The sequence below is a fragment of the Poecilia mexicana genome, unplaced genomic scaffold (genome assembly GCF_051168715.1).
Source record: "Poecilia mexicana isolate PSO_F unplaced genomic scaffold, ASM5116871v1 scaffold_5, whole genome shotgun sequence".
Taxonomy (NCBI): Eukaryota; Metazoa; Chordata; class Actinopteri; order Cyprinodontiformes; family Poeciliidae; genus Poecilia; species Poecilia mexicana.
Window position 1 is genome coordinate 11,139,079 of NW_028263374.1, and position 19,270 is coordinate 11,158,348.

The following is a 19,270-nucleotide window of genomic DNA, read 5'->3' on the forward strand; positions in this document are numbered from 1 at the left end:
ATGCCACATGTAAGGCAACCAGCTTCTCCATATCATACATCTGAGATACCAAGACAGGACACACACACACGGACAGAGAAAAAGAAAATATAAAATCTGTACTACATGCTAAGCACTAAAAGAAGCCACGCCCAGATGATTCTCAGTTCATAGATCATTTATTCATTCTTTTGTGTCACAAACAATCCCTGAATTCAAGACAAATGGCTTTTTATACACTTTGTATTGGGTAATTGTGTACATTTTCTATAAAACACAGTACTGGCATGTATTTTTTGATCCAAAAATGAAACGAACCCTGCTCTGTCTTGCGCTGAAGGACAAGTGTTTCAAAGGAAGCAGACAAGTCAAGGCGTTTGGACCCGCTATCCTCATTTGGAAAACTCTCAGAATTGGTCAGTTTCCTCTCCGTTTCTACTGCGCGGTCTGACCGGAAAAACTTCTTTAGTTGGTAAAAGTGAGACGAGTGGAAAAATCTGGTGCTGCGTGGAGCCTCTTCACAGCAACACAGCTAGACTACAGGTACAAACAGGCTGATGGCTGAGCAGAAGGAGGATCCGCAAGGTGGGGTGACGTTCGTTTGAAAAGATCAACTGGTTGGCTGTTGTTTCTTGAGTCAACATTACATTACACAACACAACAAAAGAATGATCTGGACATTGGGAAACCAGGCTACAGGATATGAGATTATAACATTACAATAACAACATGTAGGATTTTTTTTTTTTTTTTTTACCTGAACGTTATAAACAACCAAGAGCAGCAAACATGTCTTTGTGTCCATCAGGTAAAAAGATGCCGTTCATGGTTGGTCGCTGCTGTGTTGATGAGGTTCAGAAAATCTGTACAACCTGGAGTTGGCGTCACTGGAGAAAAGTTTGCTGGGTGTTCTTGATCCAAGTCGTTTCGGTTTTCTCAGTCAGTCATGTTTGTGCGACAAAGGTAGTGCAGGTCTTTACACAGTGCTCAAACCTTGTTTTTTTTCTCTTTATACACTGAGCACCAGGTGGCTTACTGAGAAAAGGTCTGTAGAGTCATTACTATCACACAAATCCCTCCAGGGGCTTGATTAGCAGAAAAAGAAGAGACGTACAATCCACCCAGAGGCCAGTAACATGTGTCTCTCTCTCTCTCTGCTCTCCTCCACCGTTTATGACCCTCGCCTCGTCTGTACAAAACCAGTTAACGATATATTAAAGCCATAGGATCCGTTACCGTGGAGTGTTGAAAAGAGATGCACCGAGAGTATTTCTGAAGTTTCTGGCAGGCCTGGTTCACTGGCAGCCGTTCAAGACGTCAGCCACAGGTTCGATGGAGTCCTGCTGAAGGCTCTCCGCGGGTAATGAACTCTCTGAGACGGCTGGCTGAGGGGAGCGGGCCAGGCCGGCCCCCGAGTTGCAGCTCACGCAGCCCTGAGAGGGAGACAGAAGGATGCATTTCACATGGACTCGACGTGAAGCCGGAGAGGACCGGCGGTAATTTAGGAGCTCTGCGCTACCTGTGTGTCTAATTCCTGTGGGATGGTGTGCTGCTTGATCCAAGGATGGACCTTGGCCAGCTCTTCTTTCTGCTCCTGGCTGAACCACGGCTGGAGCGGCTGAAGCCCTCGCAGCTTTTCTCTGTCTTCTGCCAGCACTTCATTCTGATCCCTGTACAGGACAAAGATCATACTACGTTAAGGATGCACTGATCCGGCTTTTCCTAGCCGATACCAAAACAGTTTTTTCTTTGACCTGACTAAGAGTTTTTTAGACCTGAGACTTTAAGGGTAATGATAAATATAAGAGAAGAAATGTACTTCTCTCAAAATTAATTACATTCGTCCCCATTTATGCCTCAAAGTATATGTCACTAACCCTACGCTACGATTTCTTTTTTTTAAACAAACAAAGCACATAAAAGTAAATGATGCGGATAAACGCATTTATAGACTCAAAAATGGTGGGAAGTCTTTGATGCCTTTAAAAAAAATAGGGAAGTCTCCCACCCACAGATTTTTCAGTATTTGCGTCAGTGAATCAGGGAATGGAGAGCTGATTGATTGGTGTAATTTTAGTCATCATTCAGTAAAAAAAAAAAAAAAAAAATCCTACTGAGATTTAATTGGCTAAGAAACTCAGCGGTGCATCTTTAAACTACATATCACATATAAACTATATAAAAGTCTGACGTTTACCTTGTGTGTATCTGGTAGGTCATCATGACCTGCTCAGGCGTGTGCTGGATCATGCTCCACAGGGAGCTCTCCACCCGAGTTTCAAAGCTGTGCGGCCGCTCCACCGACGCCTCCTGGCTCTTACGGGCTTTGCGGGACGTGTCTGACGAGTCATTACTGGCAAAGTACTTGCTGCTGTGGCTGCTGCCTGTAGGCCAGAATATTTTGCATCACTCTGGGCTCAAGACATAACTTACAGATATTATCCTGCTTAATGACACTAAGAAGTCTGATGAATGAAAGATGAGTTTAGTAATAGACATCCCGCAGTCTGGAAATGGTCACAAAGCTATTTCATAAGACTCTGTGACTACAGTAAACCACATTGGTCTTTATTTACAAATGGAGACAACATTGGACAGAAGAGAAGAACAAGACTGAGCAAAAATGGCACTCAAGGGAGAGTTGTAAACAACGTTTGATCTGAGCTGGAGCAGAAATTCATTTATCTGAATTGCTGAGTGCATTTAAGTTTACTTGATTTACTATTCTACAATCACAAGCGCTCCTTCACCACTGTGGTGAATTGCAGGCAGCATGGATTTGGAAAGCTAACATCTCTCAAACAACCAATCTCCTCACTTTATCCTCCTTATTGAATAAAAATTGGCTTTATGAAGTACATTAAACAGTAGATTATGCTTTCTTCTTTGACGGGGGTAACTGTGTTAGGCACTGATGTTAAAGTTTAGTTTCATATCTAATCACTTTCTTTGCTGCCTTGTGCCTAGCCTCCGTTACACTTCCCTCCACCCCCCACATATTTATCCATTTTAGAAACAAGCATGCAATTTAAAGCTATAAGTAGCAAAAATGCTGATAAATGAACTTTAAAAAGACGATGGAGTGTGCTGCCGTTTGTACCGGTGTGTGAGGTGGACGTCTCGTTGGAGCCGGAGCCGGATCCAGATCCCAGCGAACCTCCAGATTCCCCTGATCCAGATCCTGAAGCATTGGATCCGGTTCCTGACCTGGCGTCCTCCTGCAGGAGCAGGTCCAGCAGCTCGCTGGACGTCGACTGGGCGTCCTGGTTGCCAGACTCGCTTGGTACGTCCCCCTTAACAAAAGCAACGGTTTTCAAATCAATGCCACTTCAATCAAGTTACAGTGAGCCATTTTCAACGCTGATGACGCGAGTCATAAGTTCAAGCTGACCTCGATGGCGTGTTGCTCGTGGAGACTCTCGGGGTGGTTGAGTCCAGTGCTGCTCTGCCCCTCGCTCTGTCTGGGAAGCTCCTCCTGCAGGAGGTTGAGCTGTAAAGGAGAGCTGGAGCGAGAGCTGGAAAACAGGGCTTGAGGCCCGGCCTCCTCCTCTTCCTCCCCGACGGAGGACGCGGCCTTCTGCGAGGAAAGAAGCAGGCCTGGTGACATCTGAGCGTGTGGGCCGGTCTGGACCTGAAACTGGGGCTGAAGCTGAGGGAAGGACACGCCGCCAGGCGTGTAGCCCGTTATCATGCTGGGTCCTTGAGGTACAGCTGAGGGAACGGAGGGAAAGCCCGGAGTCAAGTTGGGATAGCTAGGTAGGATGACGGCCATGACGGGAGGCATGTACGGGTTGAAGCTCTGGGCTGAGACCAGCGGGAACGGGCTGTAAAAGTTCTGGACGTTCTGCAGGGGCTCCATCTGAAGCGGCTGCAGGGCCGGCTGGCCCTGACCGGACGGCATGACGTTGAAGTTGTAGCCGAGCTGCTCGGGAGGCTGCAGCACGGCGGGAGTTGCTGCGGGCGGCTGTGGCGGTCGGGACTGCTCGGCGGCTGGATTCCCCAGGACGGGAAAGAACGGTACGGGGACGGGGGACGTTTGGCTGTAAGTCTCTGCCATCTGAGGCTGCGACGACTCAGAGGAGGGCCACGACGAGTGGGGGACGGGGCCGGAGGGGCCGGTCGGGGAGGCGTAGCTGTCCGAGGAGCCCTGAGGTTTGGGCCGCTTGTGTCTGGGCTTTGCTCTTCGAGAGCGCTTCCAGCCTCCGGCACTTATTGGACGCATATAGTTCCCTGTGATGAAAGAGGGATCCAAAATAAAAACCTAATTTTTCTAGATTTCTATGGAGCAGATAAGGATTCCGGACAGGAGCCCAGACCGTGCTCGGTCTTTTAAGCAACATACCTGGTTGATGAGAGTGAGCCATCGAGCCGTTTTCCTGCTGCAAATAGGAGCTGTAGGGACTCTGAAGGATGCGATGGCGGAAACGATCAACATATTCCTGCTCCTCCTTCTGCGTGTGAGCCGACAGCACCTCCTTGGTGAGCCCGACCAACCTTCTCTCCGCAGCGGGACTCAGGGTTGGGCGGACGGGGGTCGCTGCAGGGTCAGCGGGCTCGCTGCCCATCGGGGCATCCTCCAGCGCAGTGGCCTCTGCAAGAAAAAAAACACAAAAAAGGGAAAAAGCGAGTTAATCTTTGTCTTCTGTATAAACATCCAACACTAGTCAAACCTTTATGAAATGCACAAAAATATGTACCATAAGGAACTTACCTCTTGACACAATTCAGTTTTTTGTTGTTGTTTTTATCAATTTAATAAAGTTCAACAAAGAAAATCTCAGCAGCTTCCATGAGCCGACTCACTGAAGCAAGTAGGTTTTGTATACCTGACTCAGGCTGTGGTACATGGACGATGGTGCTGCTGTACGAACACTGGCTAGTGACCGAGACAACACTCATGGCCTTACAGGACATAGTGATGTCTGTTAGAGGTGCCCCGACAACTGCTGCAGCTGCCGGGCCCACTGACACCTCACTGTCCAACACAACCACTGGAAAGTGAGGTGAAAATATGTTAACAGAAGCTGAACGTCGGTTACAGTCAAATGCAAAGGCTCGAGCGATAGCTGCTTTTACCTTCTGGAGCGTTTGGCGCCACACCGGCGGCGCCTTTGGGCTTCTCTTCTTCTGAGGTCGAGGACGAGGAAGAGGTGGCGTCCAAGGAAGGAGACTCGTTCTTTCGCTTCAGGGCTTGACCCGCACAGCCCTCCAAGTATCTGCGGAACAAAAATTGTCTCGGTGACAACAAAAAAAAAAACAAACAAACAAAAACACACACCGAACAAACATGCTAGACTGTGGGTGCTGCGGAAGCCTGTGAAAACACACCTGATGATGTTGTCCACACAGTTGATCTGCTGATAGGAGGGAATGTGCGTTTGCGTCCTGCTTTCTTCATTTCCTCTGACTTCAGGCTTGGCGGCTGAGTGGAGGTGGGCCGCTGCAGAAACAAAAGGTTCGCCGGCTTAGCCTTTAATAATAATCTGCCCGTTGAAAAAGAGGCTCTGTCGCTGTATGCTAAATAAAATTTCAGGCAGAAGGTTTGCAAATAATGCTCGTGCCTATGAACGTCTTAAGTATTAACTGAATTAAAAGTGTAAAATACAACAAACTACTTCAATGGATTTGTAAAGCAAAGGATTTCCTGGAAAATAAGTGATAGTGGATTCTTTTAATCCACAAAAGATAAAACAGGCTAATGTCACGCTTCCAGACATACACTATACTGAACATCTACTGACCATCAGCAACACAAAATCAGCTTTGATGGCTACAAAAAAAAATGTTATTTAAACACCAATTACCAAGTGACAATCAAGTAAATATTATCACCAGGATCTGCATATTATATTTTAGCTGGTATAATGTTGACTTTCTGCCATTTAGAGAAACTTCCTAATAAAAAAAATACAAATTTCCAACCATTTCTGGTTTGTAAATTAATTCAAGTTGTGCTTCACATTACAATTTCATCCTAAAAACAAAATAAAATTCAAAATGCATAATCAAAAACCTTACATTTATGTCAAAACCATGACGTTTAACACTACGCAACACTGAATTGAGTATTTCTAAGGCCACTTCACCTATGTTCGGTCTGCCGGGCGGAGCGCTTCTTTGGCCGGAATCGAGCTGCGCGTGTCGGCCCCAGCTTTTCGACCTGTTCACGTCAGCACAGATCTGCTGCAAGGTCATCTGGGAAATGTACACAAGAACACAGGGATTGTATCAACACGAGTAACCTTTGCAGCTGATTTTGAGGATGCGCACCCGTCGACCGTGTCGACCGTCTGTGACGACTCACCGGTTCCCGGTTTGAGTCCTCCCACAGGTTGCCGTTGCTCTCGCTCGAAGAAGCGAAGCTGACGTAATGCTCGTGGGAGCCATTACTTCCCAAACTGCCGTAACCGCTGGAGCCATTGTTGTGCACCGGCTGTGGAGAAGAGAGAATTACATCAAACGAGCTTTGGTACAGAGATTTAGCTTTCAGTATAACTAACATGTAAAAATGTGTTTAGCAGGTCATTTGTAAAAAAAAAAAAAAAAAAAATAGCAATAATAAATTCACCTGAAGGAAAAGCTTATAGATCTTGGCTTGAAGGTCTTTTATTTCCTCATAAGTGACTGGAACGTAATCCTTCGTACGAGCCGCAAACACATCCTCGTTCAGAGGACTCCTGCGGTGATATCGGCACGGCCGCGTTATCTTCATTATCGAAACGTTAAACGCGACGACAGAGAAATCTGACAAACTATCGCCACCGCTTACGTTCTGACTTTGTGCCGTCCAATGATGAAGGCCACCTTGCGGCTCCAAGGATTGATAAAACTGGACCAGCTGGTGTCCAAGGTGACGTAGTCTCCATTCTGACAGCGCAGACGCACTGGAGAGTGCTCAAACGGAGGCTGGCCTGCATACTTTAATACTACGATAAGGCATGAAAACACACACACAAAATCAAAAACATGGTTTTCACACAGTAAACAACAGGCGAGAAAACCCTCCGTCAAATTTCAACTCATCATCATTTCCAAAGACGGGACTGTGCTATATGGCAATGTAAACATAATGCAGTAATTTTTCCTTAATGTTCAATTTAAATCCTAAATAATTTCTGTGCCTTTCTGCACATGCGCACCGCTTTTACATCGATTTCATGTAAAGAACGCCAGAAAGTTTGCTCTGCTGCTTTAAGCACTCACTCTGCCTGTGCATGGACAGCATGAGGGGACGGTCCTCTGGGTGGATGCAAGTGAGCAGCGACGAGCCAATCAGGTCCTGAGGCATGTATCCCAGCAACGGCACAGCCCTGAAGGATATTCAGAACAAGATTAGCTCGCTGCCATGTTTTGTCATGCCGACAAAATGATGGCGGCGCACATCGCTGTATGCCTGCTCACCTGTCATCAACTTCCAAGAAAACACAGCCAGGGGAGTGTGTTGTGGTGAAGATACGTTTGTCCATGGGAATACGAGGTGCTGCACGGACGAATAACATTTAAGCTAAATAGAAGTGACAAAAACGTTGGCCTGGACAGAACCTTGGTATTGTAAATAGAACGGTTCCATGAATAATTCAAACAAGTGAATGCTCTTATTAAGTGAGATCTGTTTAATTTGGTGTTGTGATCATTTGCTGCACCTTCGTAACCAGAGATGATTCGTTCGGCTAACGTCAGGCAGCACGGCTCCTCCTCCTCCTCCTCCTCCTCCTCGCTCCCCGTTCCCTGCACCTTCAGCAGGTAAGGTGTGATCCTGAAAGGGTTGTAGCGCATCTCGCCGTCGCGATCCTTGCTTCCTCTGAAACGATATGCAATTTCTTTTTTTTTTTAAATTTTAAACACAAAAATATGTTAAAACTACAAGCATTGTTGCCGTCTCATCGGTGTATTTCTCACATCTTGCCACAGTTAAAAAGTTATTACGCTTGCCGACATCACAATCAGAGTTTGAAAGTGCACAATATGTCCTTGAAGAGCACGGTGGTTCTAAACATGATTGTGACTTTCTCATAGTTAAGCAGGCCCTGCTGATTTAATATATGAGGCAAATTCTGAATGTTCTTATAAGCGTGGAGGGAAAAACTGACCTTATCCTGCAGAAGAAGGACTTGACCTGCGCACTGTCAAACAGAACTCCAGCTGTAGAGACAAAGGAAGGGAAAGCTTAAGTGTTTGTTCTCGTTTGTTGTGAGCTAAAGAAAACATAATATACATTTTATATTAAATATAATTTGCTAAAGCAGAGAGATTGTGATGCCGACAACATTGCACGCTTTGTCTACTGCCGCTTTATTCCAATTTGCAGACAATGCAGTTGTGTTTTTCTCTTGTCCTTTAGTTTATTGGATTCAACAAAACTGTCCACGATGATTATAAATATGGAAATTTACTCCATGTTAATGGTGTTGAAAATTGCAGAAAATTGTTAAAACGTAATGTACATTTCTCCAAGAGCTGTGTAAAATCATGTTTGTCATTGAATTTAAAAAAAAAAAAAAAAAAAAAACCAGAAAGAAAAAATTGGGATGACATTTCCTCCCCCCATCTTGTTCATTTATCTAAATACCTGATATCCAACTCTACCTCTCCATTTCCAAATGTCTTCACAGAACCTAAATCAACAAGAACATCGTCCCATGACGTACTGAGAGGTGCATCTCGTGCTTTTTTTCCTCTAAAAGCAACATTTAAGTAGTGCCTGAGAGCTCCTAATAGGATTTAAGTCATGTGAGTAAGGGGTCGAGGTCATTACTCAGTAATGGTTGAGGGCTTTGCTGGCTTCCTGTGCTGCTGTAGTGTGTTCTAGAAACTGCCGACACATGCGTAAACCCTTTAACGGCTTCTCACCGTTACTTATCCCAGAGGAGTCCGTCTGTCTTCTCTATTAAGAACACTAATTTAATCTCTCCATAAATCTTCAGAAAAAGCTGCCATTTTGTGCATTAAAGCTCAATTTCGTTTAGCAGTCGCTGAGTTCCTGATTTATTAAAGTTTCTTGTGCCTCCAAGTGCCAACATCCTTGTTGAAAATGCTGATAGACAATTAAATCCAAGAAGGCAGTTTTTAATCATTTTGCTCTGAAATGCTGTCTGCTAAGAAATGTTTCATCATCAAACATACATTATTTGGCTCATATTGTATATTTATAAACGGCATACAAAGTTTTTCCTTAGACAAAAAAAAAAAAACTACAGTGTCACCTAAAAATGATCAAATCAACCATAGAGTAGCCAGAATAGTCAGTAATCAAATAACTTTGAATCCTAGTTCCACATCTAGTACTGTAACAGTTAATATAAGTCAAAATGTAATACCGAACAGGGAAAGACCGCCAGATGAAAATGTTTCAAAAGCCTACCGGAGTGCGAGTTGCTCCACGGTGCCAGGTGAGGCTGTGCCGTGTGCGAGTAGAAGACGTTGACGTCTTGGTGGAAGAGCAGCTCGACAAACTTCGCAGACTCCAGGTACTTCCTCTTGCAGCACAGCAAGCTGGGAGCCTGCTCCGACGTGTACAGCACGCGGCCGCTCGAGAGAGAGAACACCATCACAAAGGAATCCTGTACAAAACACGGAGATGAGCGACGACACCAATCAAACGGAAACCAAGCGGATGTACAATTCTTTCTGAAAGTATAGAAAGCGGTTGGGTTAATCTTAATTTAATCTCGTCATAACCAGAAGTTTTGGTCTGTTTTATTGAGATTCTGTACAACAGATCGCCATGAAGCAGTGCACAGCACGGTGGTGGTGGCAGCGTCATTCTGTGGGGGGCTGATGGGGAGGTGAATAAAGCTAAACAAATATGAAAAATCATAGTTGTGAAGGGGAAAGATAATAGGGCATCTTTATGAATGAGTATCTGAAAAGGGTGACAAGCATTTGTAGTCAGACCCCTTGAGTCAATAGTTGTGAAACCACCTTTTGCTCATTTTATATACATTTGGTTTAAGTCTCAGTTTTGAACATTTGTACAAAGTTTTCATCCTGCTTTAGGTACACTCTCAAGAGTGGATAGAAGTCGACTGAACATCAATTTTCCAGCTCTGCCACAGATTTTCTATTAGATTTGCTTCTAGACGTTGGATTATCCAACATGTTTTTCTCTAAATCGTTCTACTGTAGTGCTAACTGTGTGTTTACATTTGTTGGTAGGTAAGCCTTTGACCCAGTCCTGAGTCTTTTACAACTCATGACAGTTTCTTTAAGTTGACCCTGTATTCAGCTTAATTTATTTTCCAATCAACTCTAGCATTCCCACCCGCGTAATTTTACCACCACCCTGTTATGCACGACTTTGTGCTGGTGTATCACCTAAAATCCTTGAAAGAATGCAAAGGAGGAAAAACACAAGGAGTGACGTCTTCCACGCGTTTCGGATCTACATGGAAATGTGAGCGCATACCGTGTTCTTGAGGTTGTGCTCAGAGGTGACCCTCTCCAGCTCTTCCAAGGTGCAAACAGTGGCATCTTTTCTCTGGTCTTGCCCATTCTGCATCAGCAGCTTGTAGTATTCACTGTTGGCTACAGACGATAAACGCACAGTTTAAAATAGAAAAGTCTCACAGTTTATCGTGACTCTCCAGGAATATCTGCCCGATTGGCGGGGGTTTACCTTGTACTTGCTTGACACAGTTGAGAGCGTAGTTTAAGGCCTCCACAGTCCTGGGTTTGCTGTGGCTCCGTTTGTCGGACGGAAGCCTCTTTTTCATCTCAGCCACTGTGCTCACCACTTCTCTGTGGGCGTGGCCTCGTCCCCTGACAGCCAACTCGCTGCTTTAAAAAGAAAATGATGAAAAGAATAGCAAGGAACCAAACAGAAGTAACACTTCAGGTTAAACAATCAAAAGGGCAACAACAAAATAGACATTAGGGATTTCTTTAATGGAGCGTATATGTTTTCAAGACAGGGCCTGGTTTCTCTGAAAGTATCAGATGAGTTGAATGAATGAATGAATGAATGAATGAATGAATGAATGCACTTTTTCAACGATGACATCTAAATTGTTTGTTGCTCATTGTTATTCAGGCATTTTGCTTTGTTGGGTTTAAGTGTGGAAAAGTAGCCATGTTGGTAAAACTCTACTGAGTTACTTAGTGTTTCTAAGGTTGAGCTACAAAAACAAGCAAAAATTTCTATTTGTATTAAACAACTTTTTGTTTTCTTTGACCTCGAAATAAAAGTAATAAAAATTCAGCCCTTATTTTAAATGGTTAGACATTCTCCTGACCCCAAGGTGTTCTTTAATTTGAAGCCAAAGGTTCAGTACAGAAGAAAAGCAAGCAAGTACCTCTTGGTCGACGGTGAGGGACATCCTCTGGCGCTCCTTGGGCTTTCATTGGTTGAGGAAGAAAGATCATTGGAGGTGCTGGTCATCTCTTCATCTTCCTGCCCCACGTCTCCTGCTAAAGCTCCTTGTCCCTCTGCCGTGAGGTCCTGCAGCTGCAGTTGCCCATCCTGATGCCCAGATGGGCCCCCGCCTGCTCCTTCCCCCTCTGCAGGGCCCAATGGCAATGCCGGCTCCTCTCCGCCTTGACCCCCATCCCCTCCTGACATCACCGCACTCTGGTCATACATCAACAGCATATTGTCCGGTTAAAGTTGCGACGAAGTGTCTTCATGAATTCAGGGGGAAGAGGTTCCATGTGGCGACAATAAGTTGACAATAACTCAAGTGAATGCCGAGTCAAGGGTATGACGCTGTGTCTCGAGCGCTGTAAGATAACAGGACGTAAAGGTCGACTGTTAAGATCCATAGTCAGGAGACAGGTCTAGATTTACTTCCTGGAACAAGAACCTGCACAAAACCATTTACTTCTTTTTAATATTTATGGACTGTGCACAAGTGTACCAAAAGAAATACATTTTTTGAAGTGGTCAGATCTTTGTTGAACTACTTTGAGCAGCAAGTCTTTTGTAGTGCATCCATCTCTACCTGCTTTGAACATCAAGAGACTGAAAATCTTTCCTGAAGTGAATAGGACAGTGGTGCTGGTATGAAGACTGTGTCATCAAGTGAAAGTTTTTCTTGGGTCTATAACACAAGAGTTGCAAAAAAAAAAACCAAAAGAGTAACAATGATTAAGATTTACACATACATACAATAACTACTTTTTATTGAGAATTTCATTCGCTACAGCAAAAACTGTCCAAACAAACTCAGTCCTTTGTGAATATATAGGTGCATCTGTTGTAAAACTATAATTAACCAGATTTTTGGTAACACTGTACTACTCGCACCCATCCAATCAAAAAATTGCCCATATAGAAATTGTTTGACATGATGTGTAACGGACCACAACAGCAACACATCGAGTGCAATTTATTACATCTATGACTCTGAAAAGGGTTAGCAAGGCACTTTTGGGACATTGGTACTACAGTGAAGCATAGTGAGAAAAATTACACACATGGAGAAAGGTAGCAGTGGAGAACCTTCTCAGAGTGGCCAGAAGGTCAGCAAAAATCCAGAACAACATCTAAATCACTGACGTTGCCTCAGCTACAGTCAGCATTACTGACTCAACAACAACAAAGACACTGGGCACTGAAGCTCAACTCTCTTCTGCACCTTTCTTTACTTTAATTGCATGAGGTTAGGTTAATCATTTCATGAAACTAGTGGGGTCTATTGTGACAATCTAGGGTCATCTTGACTTAACTGCTTTCCCGTAAATAACCTTATTAGGTCAACATTATCCTGTATGTGGATGTGCAGCTCTTTGGTGTAAAGTTGTTGTCCATGAAGTGAGTTCCGAAAACACTCGGACAAGCCTAAACCTGACTGCCACGAGGAGCCTGGAGAGCAGACATCCACACTTAATGCAAACCTGGTGTTGGATCATCATCAACAGTTTCAGCCAGATTTTACCTACAATTAACTTTTTTTTTCTTCCCATTTAATGTTTTAAATACTCAAATCAAAACAAGGAAAAAAATTCAGCTTGCACAGCCTTTGCAAAAGTACAAAACACATTTTTTTTGTATGTTTTGTACTATGTTCAGAATAATGTCTCTATTTTGCAAGCAAGGACAAATATAGTCTGCCTCCTTATCTAATACTTCTGCTGTGACTGAAGCACAGCCGCCGACTGACTCACTCCCATAAGCGACCATTTACACTTGAACATCGTCAGTCATCATAACAACAATACTGTGATCCTCGGTTGTGTAACTACAACGATTACAAGTGATTCTTAGTATTAAGTTATTACATCAAGTCAAACCCAGCTGCAAAGATGTAGACCTTACTATATACAAATAAAACATCATATGAAAGTCTTTACTCACACATTACTTAAAGCAACAGACATGTATGTGAACACAATTACTGCTGTAAACATATGATCATCTGACTTGGCCTTAATCCTGCAGCACAAAAACAAGGTTGATTCTATTTTTAGGTAGCTTCGATTCAGCTAAGGTGTCGGTAAGGCACTTTCACACACAGTTCTACCTGAAACATTCACACCTCTCACCACTTTCTAGGCTGCAAACTTTTTCTAAAAGCAATTTGAGTTACAATCTGCACACAGTGCACATCAGAGAAGAAAACAAGCAATGAACATGCAGGGAAGAGCGGTATACCTCTCATGACAGAAATACAGATATCGGAGCAGAACACAAGAAGAAATACGGCGGCAATGAATCTCCCAAAAACCAGTGTACGGTTATTGTTCTTTAGAAATGAAAGCTGTCTGGTTAAGAGAGGAAACCAAGAAGCCAGTGGTCACTGAGGCAGAGCGTCAAAGTTCTTACGCAGAGTTAGGAAATCGACTATGTTAATGCACTCTACCAATCAGGTCTTTATTTCAGCATTGTTGACCTTTTAGTGAGCACTACTCACTAAAAGGTTCATCGATGTTAGATTTATTTTCCTGTAAGTACGACAAATAGCCAACGTAACAAAGGAGCGACTTCAAGAGCAGTGTGTAAATGTCCTTGGGTAGCACTGACAGAGTCAAGACTCAACATCTCTGGAAAAATCTTAACTCGGTTGTCTGCTGATGCTGCCTACCCAACCTGATTGGGCTTGAGAGGATGTGCAGAAAATAGAAGAAAGCATCCAAACATGAGTGTACTGAGCTTGTAGAGATACTGCCAAAGCTGTTTTAATACATTTAGTCACAGGTATTAGTACTCGGGTATCTGCAATGAACGGAATACCTTCTAGCAGGGCTGTAGTTAATGAATGTGCTAAGGTGACTTTTATTTTGTTAATGTTATGCATGATTAACTTAGAGCTGCCTGTGAAAACAGGTAGGCTGAGCTGCAAGACTTTTGCTGTTTGTGGAAGATTAGATGGTGGATTAAATGATTTAGCTTATAATACAGTTTCCCAATAGTCAAAGATTTTCCAAAGAATGATGTCACTAAAGCTTAACACACTGCACATTTAGCTTGCTAAGACAAGTATAACAGCAGTTACATAAAATATAGAGGTGGAAGATGAAAGTAGGCGAAAATCTCATGTCTCATGTCTGCATGTTAAAAACAAACAAAAAAAAAAAAAAAAGAAAACTCCACAGTCTATCTTTTCACTTTAGCTCAGGGAACTGTCTCCATGTACAATGCTTAAAAATTACATTTATAATACACTTTTCTGACCTAAAATTATATTTTAACCAATAGCCTGCGATAAAACTGTTGTGTTAATAAAAATGATAGCGAACAGAAGGAAATAAAATTATCAAAAGATGTTCTAATAGAGAGCAGAGTTGCAGCTAAAATGCTTCCTGTTATTATGTTAAGGTAATATATCTTAATGCAGAATGATGACTTTATGTAGCCTAACTGGCCAGTAGTTTTTATTCTATTCTTCTAAACAAATTATAAACACAACAGTGCTTTGCTTAGTAATGCATGATATATCGGCACCAACATCGACCGATATTAGTCTTTTTTTTTTTACATGTTGGTATTGGTCTGGTAACCAGGCTGATGTTAACAACCAATATTTGTTTTCATCTTGTTGCCATTTGTTTCATATGGTTAAATCCTTTGGTTTCATCTGTACGTATCCACCTTCTGTACTTCTAAGCTCCAGCGATTTAAACTTGGGATTAAATTATTCATCCCAAAACCATTTACATGCACAGCCTGAGAACACTGATGTAAAGTTTTCTGACTAACTCATAAATAATCATTGCTAATTATTTTAATATTCAACAGAGAAAATCCCAAGATTAGCACTTAATATAATGACTGATAAAATATTATTTCTAAGTACTCACTTCAGTCAAATCCATTTAGACTTCCTGCAGTCATGACTGCACCTGTTTCTCACCAACTTCAAGGAAAGTTTGTTGATTTTGCCCTTTACTAGTGCATTGTGTAAAAATGCATTAGAAAGTCAATGAGTCATTTAGGAAGTCAATGAGTTAGGTGTAAATGCATCTCATTCTCAATGTGAGCAAGTGTGTAGTGGGGGGGAGGGATAAATACATTGTACTTTGGGTAGAAAAATATCATACTAAAAGAAAAACAACTTAGTACGTTAAAATTAAATAAAAGGTTTCAGCAATGGTAGTTTCCCAAAGCTCAAACCTGACAAAAGTCTGATTGTCCTAAAACAACTCTAATTTAAAGCATACCACATAAGGCTAAGACTAATAGCATCAGAGACAAAAAAAAAGTATATATATATATATATATATATATATATTTTTTTTTTTTTTAAACATAACTATATATATATATATATATATATATATATATATTGTTTTTTTTTTAGAAGAACACGAGAAATAAATAAATAGAAATTCTACAATTAGAAACATGCAAATAATGAAATTATGTATTACAACACAAAATCTAAGATTGCACTAAATAGCTTTTGGAAAAAAAAAAAACAATGGTATGACAGGTCAAACAGGAATCTGCAGCTACGTGACGCAAACATGCATGTTAAAGTATTTGAGTTGGCCACACTGACTATTACATAAGCTGAAACCTTTAGCCTTATTTTATAAAGATATGTGAGAAATGTGACTTGATGTACTCCTTATTCAAAAAATGAACCATAAATGTTCTCTTGCAATAAAAGACAACTTCCTATAACAAAGCAGCTCTGACAGGGTAAATACCTACATTTGGTGATGGAGTCACGTACATGTTGGTTGTCAATTTATAGTGTCTGGGGTTAGTGATAATTTATTCATCAAATACAATAAAAAAAAATAAAGAAAAAAATACCAAATGGACCTATGTGGTGACAAGCTTTGTGCAACCTGTGAGCATATTTGTTGTAATGACATAAAAAACTTCTAAACGGTCCATAGACCTCTAGAAGTATATAGTCCTCTATTGAGACTGGACCCTTTATTCAGGTCCAGTCAGTATGAATGTCTGTCATTAATTCTGAAAACATTTCTTCCCAAGTTAAAGGAGATAAATGAAAAATAACTAAAGAGTCAATTAATAAGGAAACATGGCAGAACAGATATAAAACATACAACAATTAAGAAATGTGAACATTTTATAACATCCTTGTTTTTCTTAGTCTCTGACAAAAAAACTACAGTGAAGTGAAGGTCTTAAAAAGTTCACTCTTGGACTCGGTTTATGTTCAATCCTAGTAAAATATTTCTATCTGATCTAGTTGTCTTTTTAAATGTTTTCAGTTGACATCCGTTATGAATCCGAGTTTAAATAAAGGAAAACATAACCCTGAAGCATCAACCAATACTCAGTTATTCATCTGTTAACTTATCTATATATGTTAATAGTCTCCCCAAATAATTTATAGAAGTTAGTGAAGTATGCAGAATGAATGCATTCAGAGATATAATTTAGAAAAACATCAATAAATATTAAACATATAAATAAACCAAGATTTTACAACAAAAGATAAAAAATAAAACCTAACTTATAATGGCAATAGGGAAGCTTAAAGAGTTGGGGGTGGGAAATGCAGTCTAAAATAGTGAAAAGGCTAAATTAATGAAATTATTTTTATTTTTAGGGAAAAATCTGATGAAACCTGGAGAAAACCAAGTTAGAGGTTGATGACTGTAAAAATGCATCCTTTAAAAAAAAAAAAAAAAATCAAGAGGAAAAAAGCCAAGTCAGATGAAGGATCACATGTATGATCCTGAGTTAGTACAATTTACTCCAGGTTTTTTTTTTTTAATAATATAAAATATTCTAATGATTTAATTTACAAAATAAGTTTAAATAAAATTTTCTTAATTTATACTCCGACTGCAAACAATAATTTTTTTAAAAATCACATAAAGTTACTATATAAATTGCTCAAATCTCTAACCCAATCACACCTCTGATTTGTACCAAAAAATAGATAATAAACCACAACAATCTACAAACGACCACAACACAGGTTTGAGGTTTCCCTCGCCCCTCCCAAGAAGAACCCACTGACCCCAATAGCGTCCATAATCACCAAACGTCACTTCTTGATACGTGCAGAAAGAAAACCAAATAACATAAACGACTAATCCGTAATTTAATGTCGTTTTAACTTGTCTAAAGTGACGTGCATAATCTTCCCTGTGTCTGTTAAAATACATACAATAAACTAGAATTAAAATGTTTCCAGAACATTTCAATAACGTCATTGTAACTTAATATGTAGTTTTATAAGCAAATGCTGCACATATAGCCTCACGCTCAACTATTATTGCTTTGGATTTACATGTCGTAATTGAAATACAATTTCACTGTATTGGCTGATTTTTGACTGCTAGCAAACCCAGCGCGACTGGCTAGCTGCATGTTACACGGCTACATTAGCAATACAAACTAGTAACAATTGCTTTTACACATTGTCTTCAACGGTAAATACCCACCTAAAGTTGTATGTCACATTATTATAATACTACCTTACCATCATCTAATAAAAGACAACGATTACATTACTTTTGTTTACATTCACTTGCTGCTCTTGGGGTGAAGTGCATAGCTAGCCTTTCCAGTTAGCCAACTCTAGAACTCCATCTCAAATTACATTTATTTTGAGAAACATTTACCTTTTGAGATCCACGAGAATCTTAGGTTTAATATCCAAAACTTAGGCGTCCACAAAATTGATTATCCAGCCAGTATAAAGTGAATATATTTTCGTTGTTTCCCTGTTACGCATCTTATAACGTCATCCAGCCCAAACCGTTTGACACAAATGTGCAACGTGAGCCCGGCATAGAGTAGCCCCGCCCTGTCGGTTGTGATTGGACAGCAGAATTTGAAGCTGTTGTTTGATTGGACGTGTGGGCGTGCCCCACACCTAGGCTTGCCAGAAACTCGCGGTCGGTGCACGTGTATCCCCATGTTATACAACAGGGAAACAACAAGCCAGAGCAGACTGCGCAAGCATTTTTGATTCACCCGAACTGCCACACTCACGCCTCTGCAACTGAATGAATAGTCTGTGCACATCTCAGTACTTTCCCGATGGAGTGTCGTTTTGTGTATATTATTCTATGAAACGCTAAATCTTCACATTTTGAATTCAACACAATCCTGAAAGCTCAGGGCAGAGTACAATTTGAAAATGATTGATCAACTGAAGACAAAAAAGGAAAAATAATAATCCCCTTATCTTTAAAAGCAGGTCAAAGCTGATGGTAAGATGTAGGAGCTGAAGACGGAAAACCTTGAAGAAAACCTGTAAGATGTTAGAAAAGACTTGACATCCTGGGGTTCATCTTCTACCAAGATAATAACTCTAATTGCATCACCAGAGCCACAAATGAATTGTATCAATGAAAACATAATTCATTAGATTGAGCTCTAAGCTAAATTTATAAAAGAAAATAGATCTCTTTACATTACTATGTGCATGTGCTTGAGTTGTTTTGGAAATATTAATGGGCCTGTCATGGCAAACATAGTTAAGAAGGAACTCTGGGTAGATAAAACCAAACTTAATATTTTGACCCACATATGAGGTATTATGATATAAATGAACACCCTGAAAACACCTGACCCGGAGATGGCAGCAACATATTGTTGGGGTGTTTTACTTCATCAGGTAATGGGAAGCTGGTGTGAATTGATGCAAAGGTGGATGGCAGTACATGGATGAAACTTACATTCCAGAGAAAGACCATGCCCCAAAGACTATGCCAGAGTTACAATCCTGCCTGTACAGCCAGAGCTAATATTGAGCTGTTCCAGTCAAAGCATATTAGAAAAGCTTAAGTCCAACACCAATTCCAAATGAGAATATGTTGAGTAAAAATAATTGATCATCACAGTCAGTCTCCAGTCGGTCATGGGATGGCTGGGGTACCAATTGTGGTATCTCTTAGAAAAGAAAAAAAAAAATCTGTT

The 19,270-nt window shown here is 41.2% G+C and overlaps 1 protein-coding gene across 3 annotated transcripts; it reads right to left on the reverse strand.

Annotated features, from left to right (window-relative positions):
- Positions 1 to 139: 139 nt before the first annotated feature.
- On the reverse strand, positions 140 to 18,156 carry per3 (period circadian clock 3). 3 transcript variants are annotated; one of them, XM_014986289.2, is made up of 22 exons: positions 17,968 to 18,156; positions 11,271 to 11,694; positions 10,595 to 10,752; positions 10,385 to 10,503; positions 9,341 to 9,539; positions 8,070 to 8,121; positions 7,623 to 7,780; positions 7,381 to 7,459; positions 7,183 to 7,289; positions 6,749 to 6,905; positions 6,548 to 6,656; positions 6,284 to 6,412; positions 6,066 to 6,174; positions 5,308 to 5,419; positions 5,056 to 5,195; positions 4,806 to 4,970; positions 4,322 to 4,570; positions 3,371 to 4,209; positions 3,080 to 3,272; positions 2,177 to 2,363; positions 1,499 to 1,649; positions 140 to 1,412 (listed from the first exon to the last, which is right to left on the reverse strand). In XM_014986289.2, exons 2-22 carry the CDS (start codon positions 11,564 to 11,566, stop codon positions 1,275 to 1,277), a joined length of 3,846 nt encoding a protein of 1,281 aa, XP_014841775.2. In that variant the 5' UTR covers positions 11,567 to 11,694; positions 17,968 to 18,156; the 3' UTR covers positions 140 to 1,274. The 3 variants fall into 3 exon arrangements, with proteins under 3 accessions (XP_014841775.2, XP_014841774.2, XP_087861638.1); XM_014986288.2 differs by having other exon boundaries at positions 10,595 to 10,755; positions 17,968 to 18,155; XM_088005512.1 differs by lacking the exon at positions 4,806 to 4,970 and having other exon boundaries at positions 10,595 to 10,755.
- Between the last annotated feature and the right edge of the window lie 1,114 nt (positions 18,157 to 19,270).

Excerpts from the sequence above, each read along its gene's own strand:
- per3 (XM_014986288.2), bottom strand. The coding sequence starts at position 11,566 with ATGCTGTTGATGTATGACCAGAGTGCGGTGATGTCAGGAGGGGATGGG. Across the intron at positions 8,122-9,340 it reads GTGGAGCAACTCGCACTCCG|CTGGAGTTCTGTTTGACAGT; the intron begins GTAGGCTTTTGA and ends TTGTCTCTACAG. Across the intron at positions 7,290-7,380 it reads TTCTTGGAAGTTGATGACAG|GGCTGTGCCGTTGCTGGGAT; the intron begins GTGAGCAGGCAT and ends AATATCCTTCAG.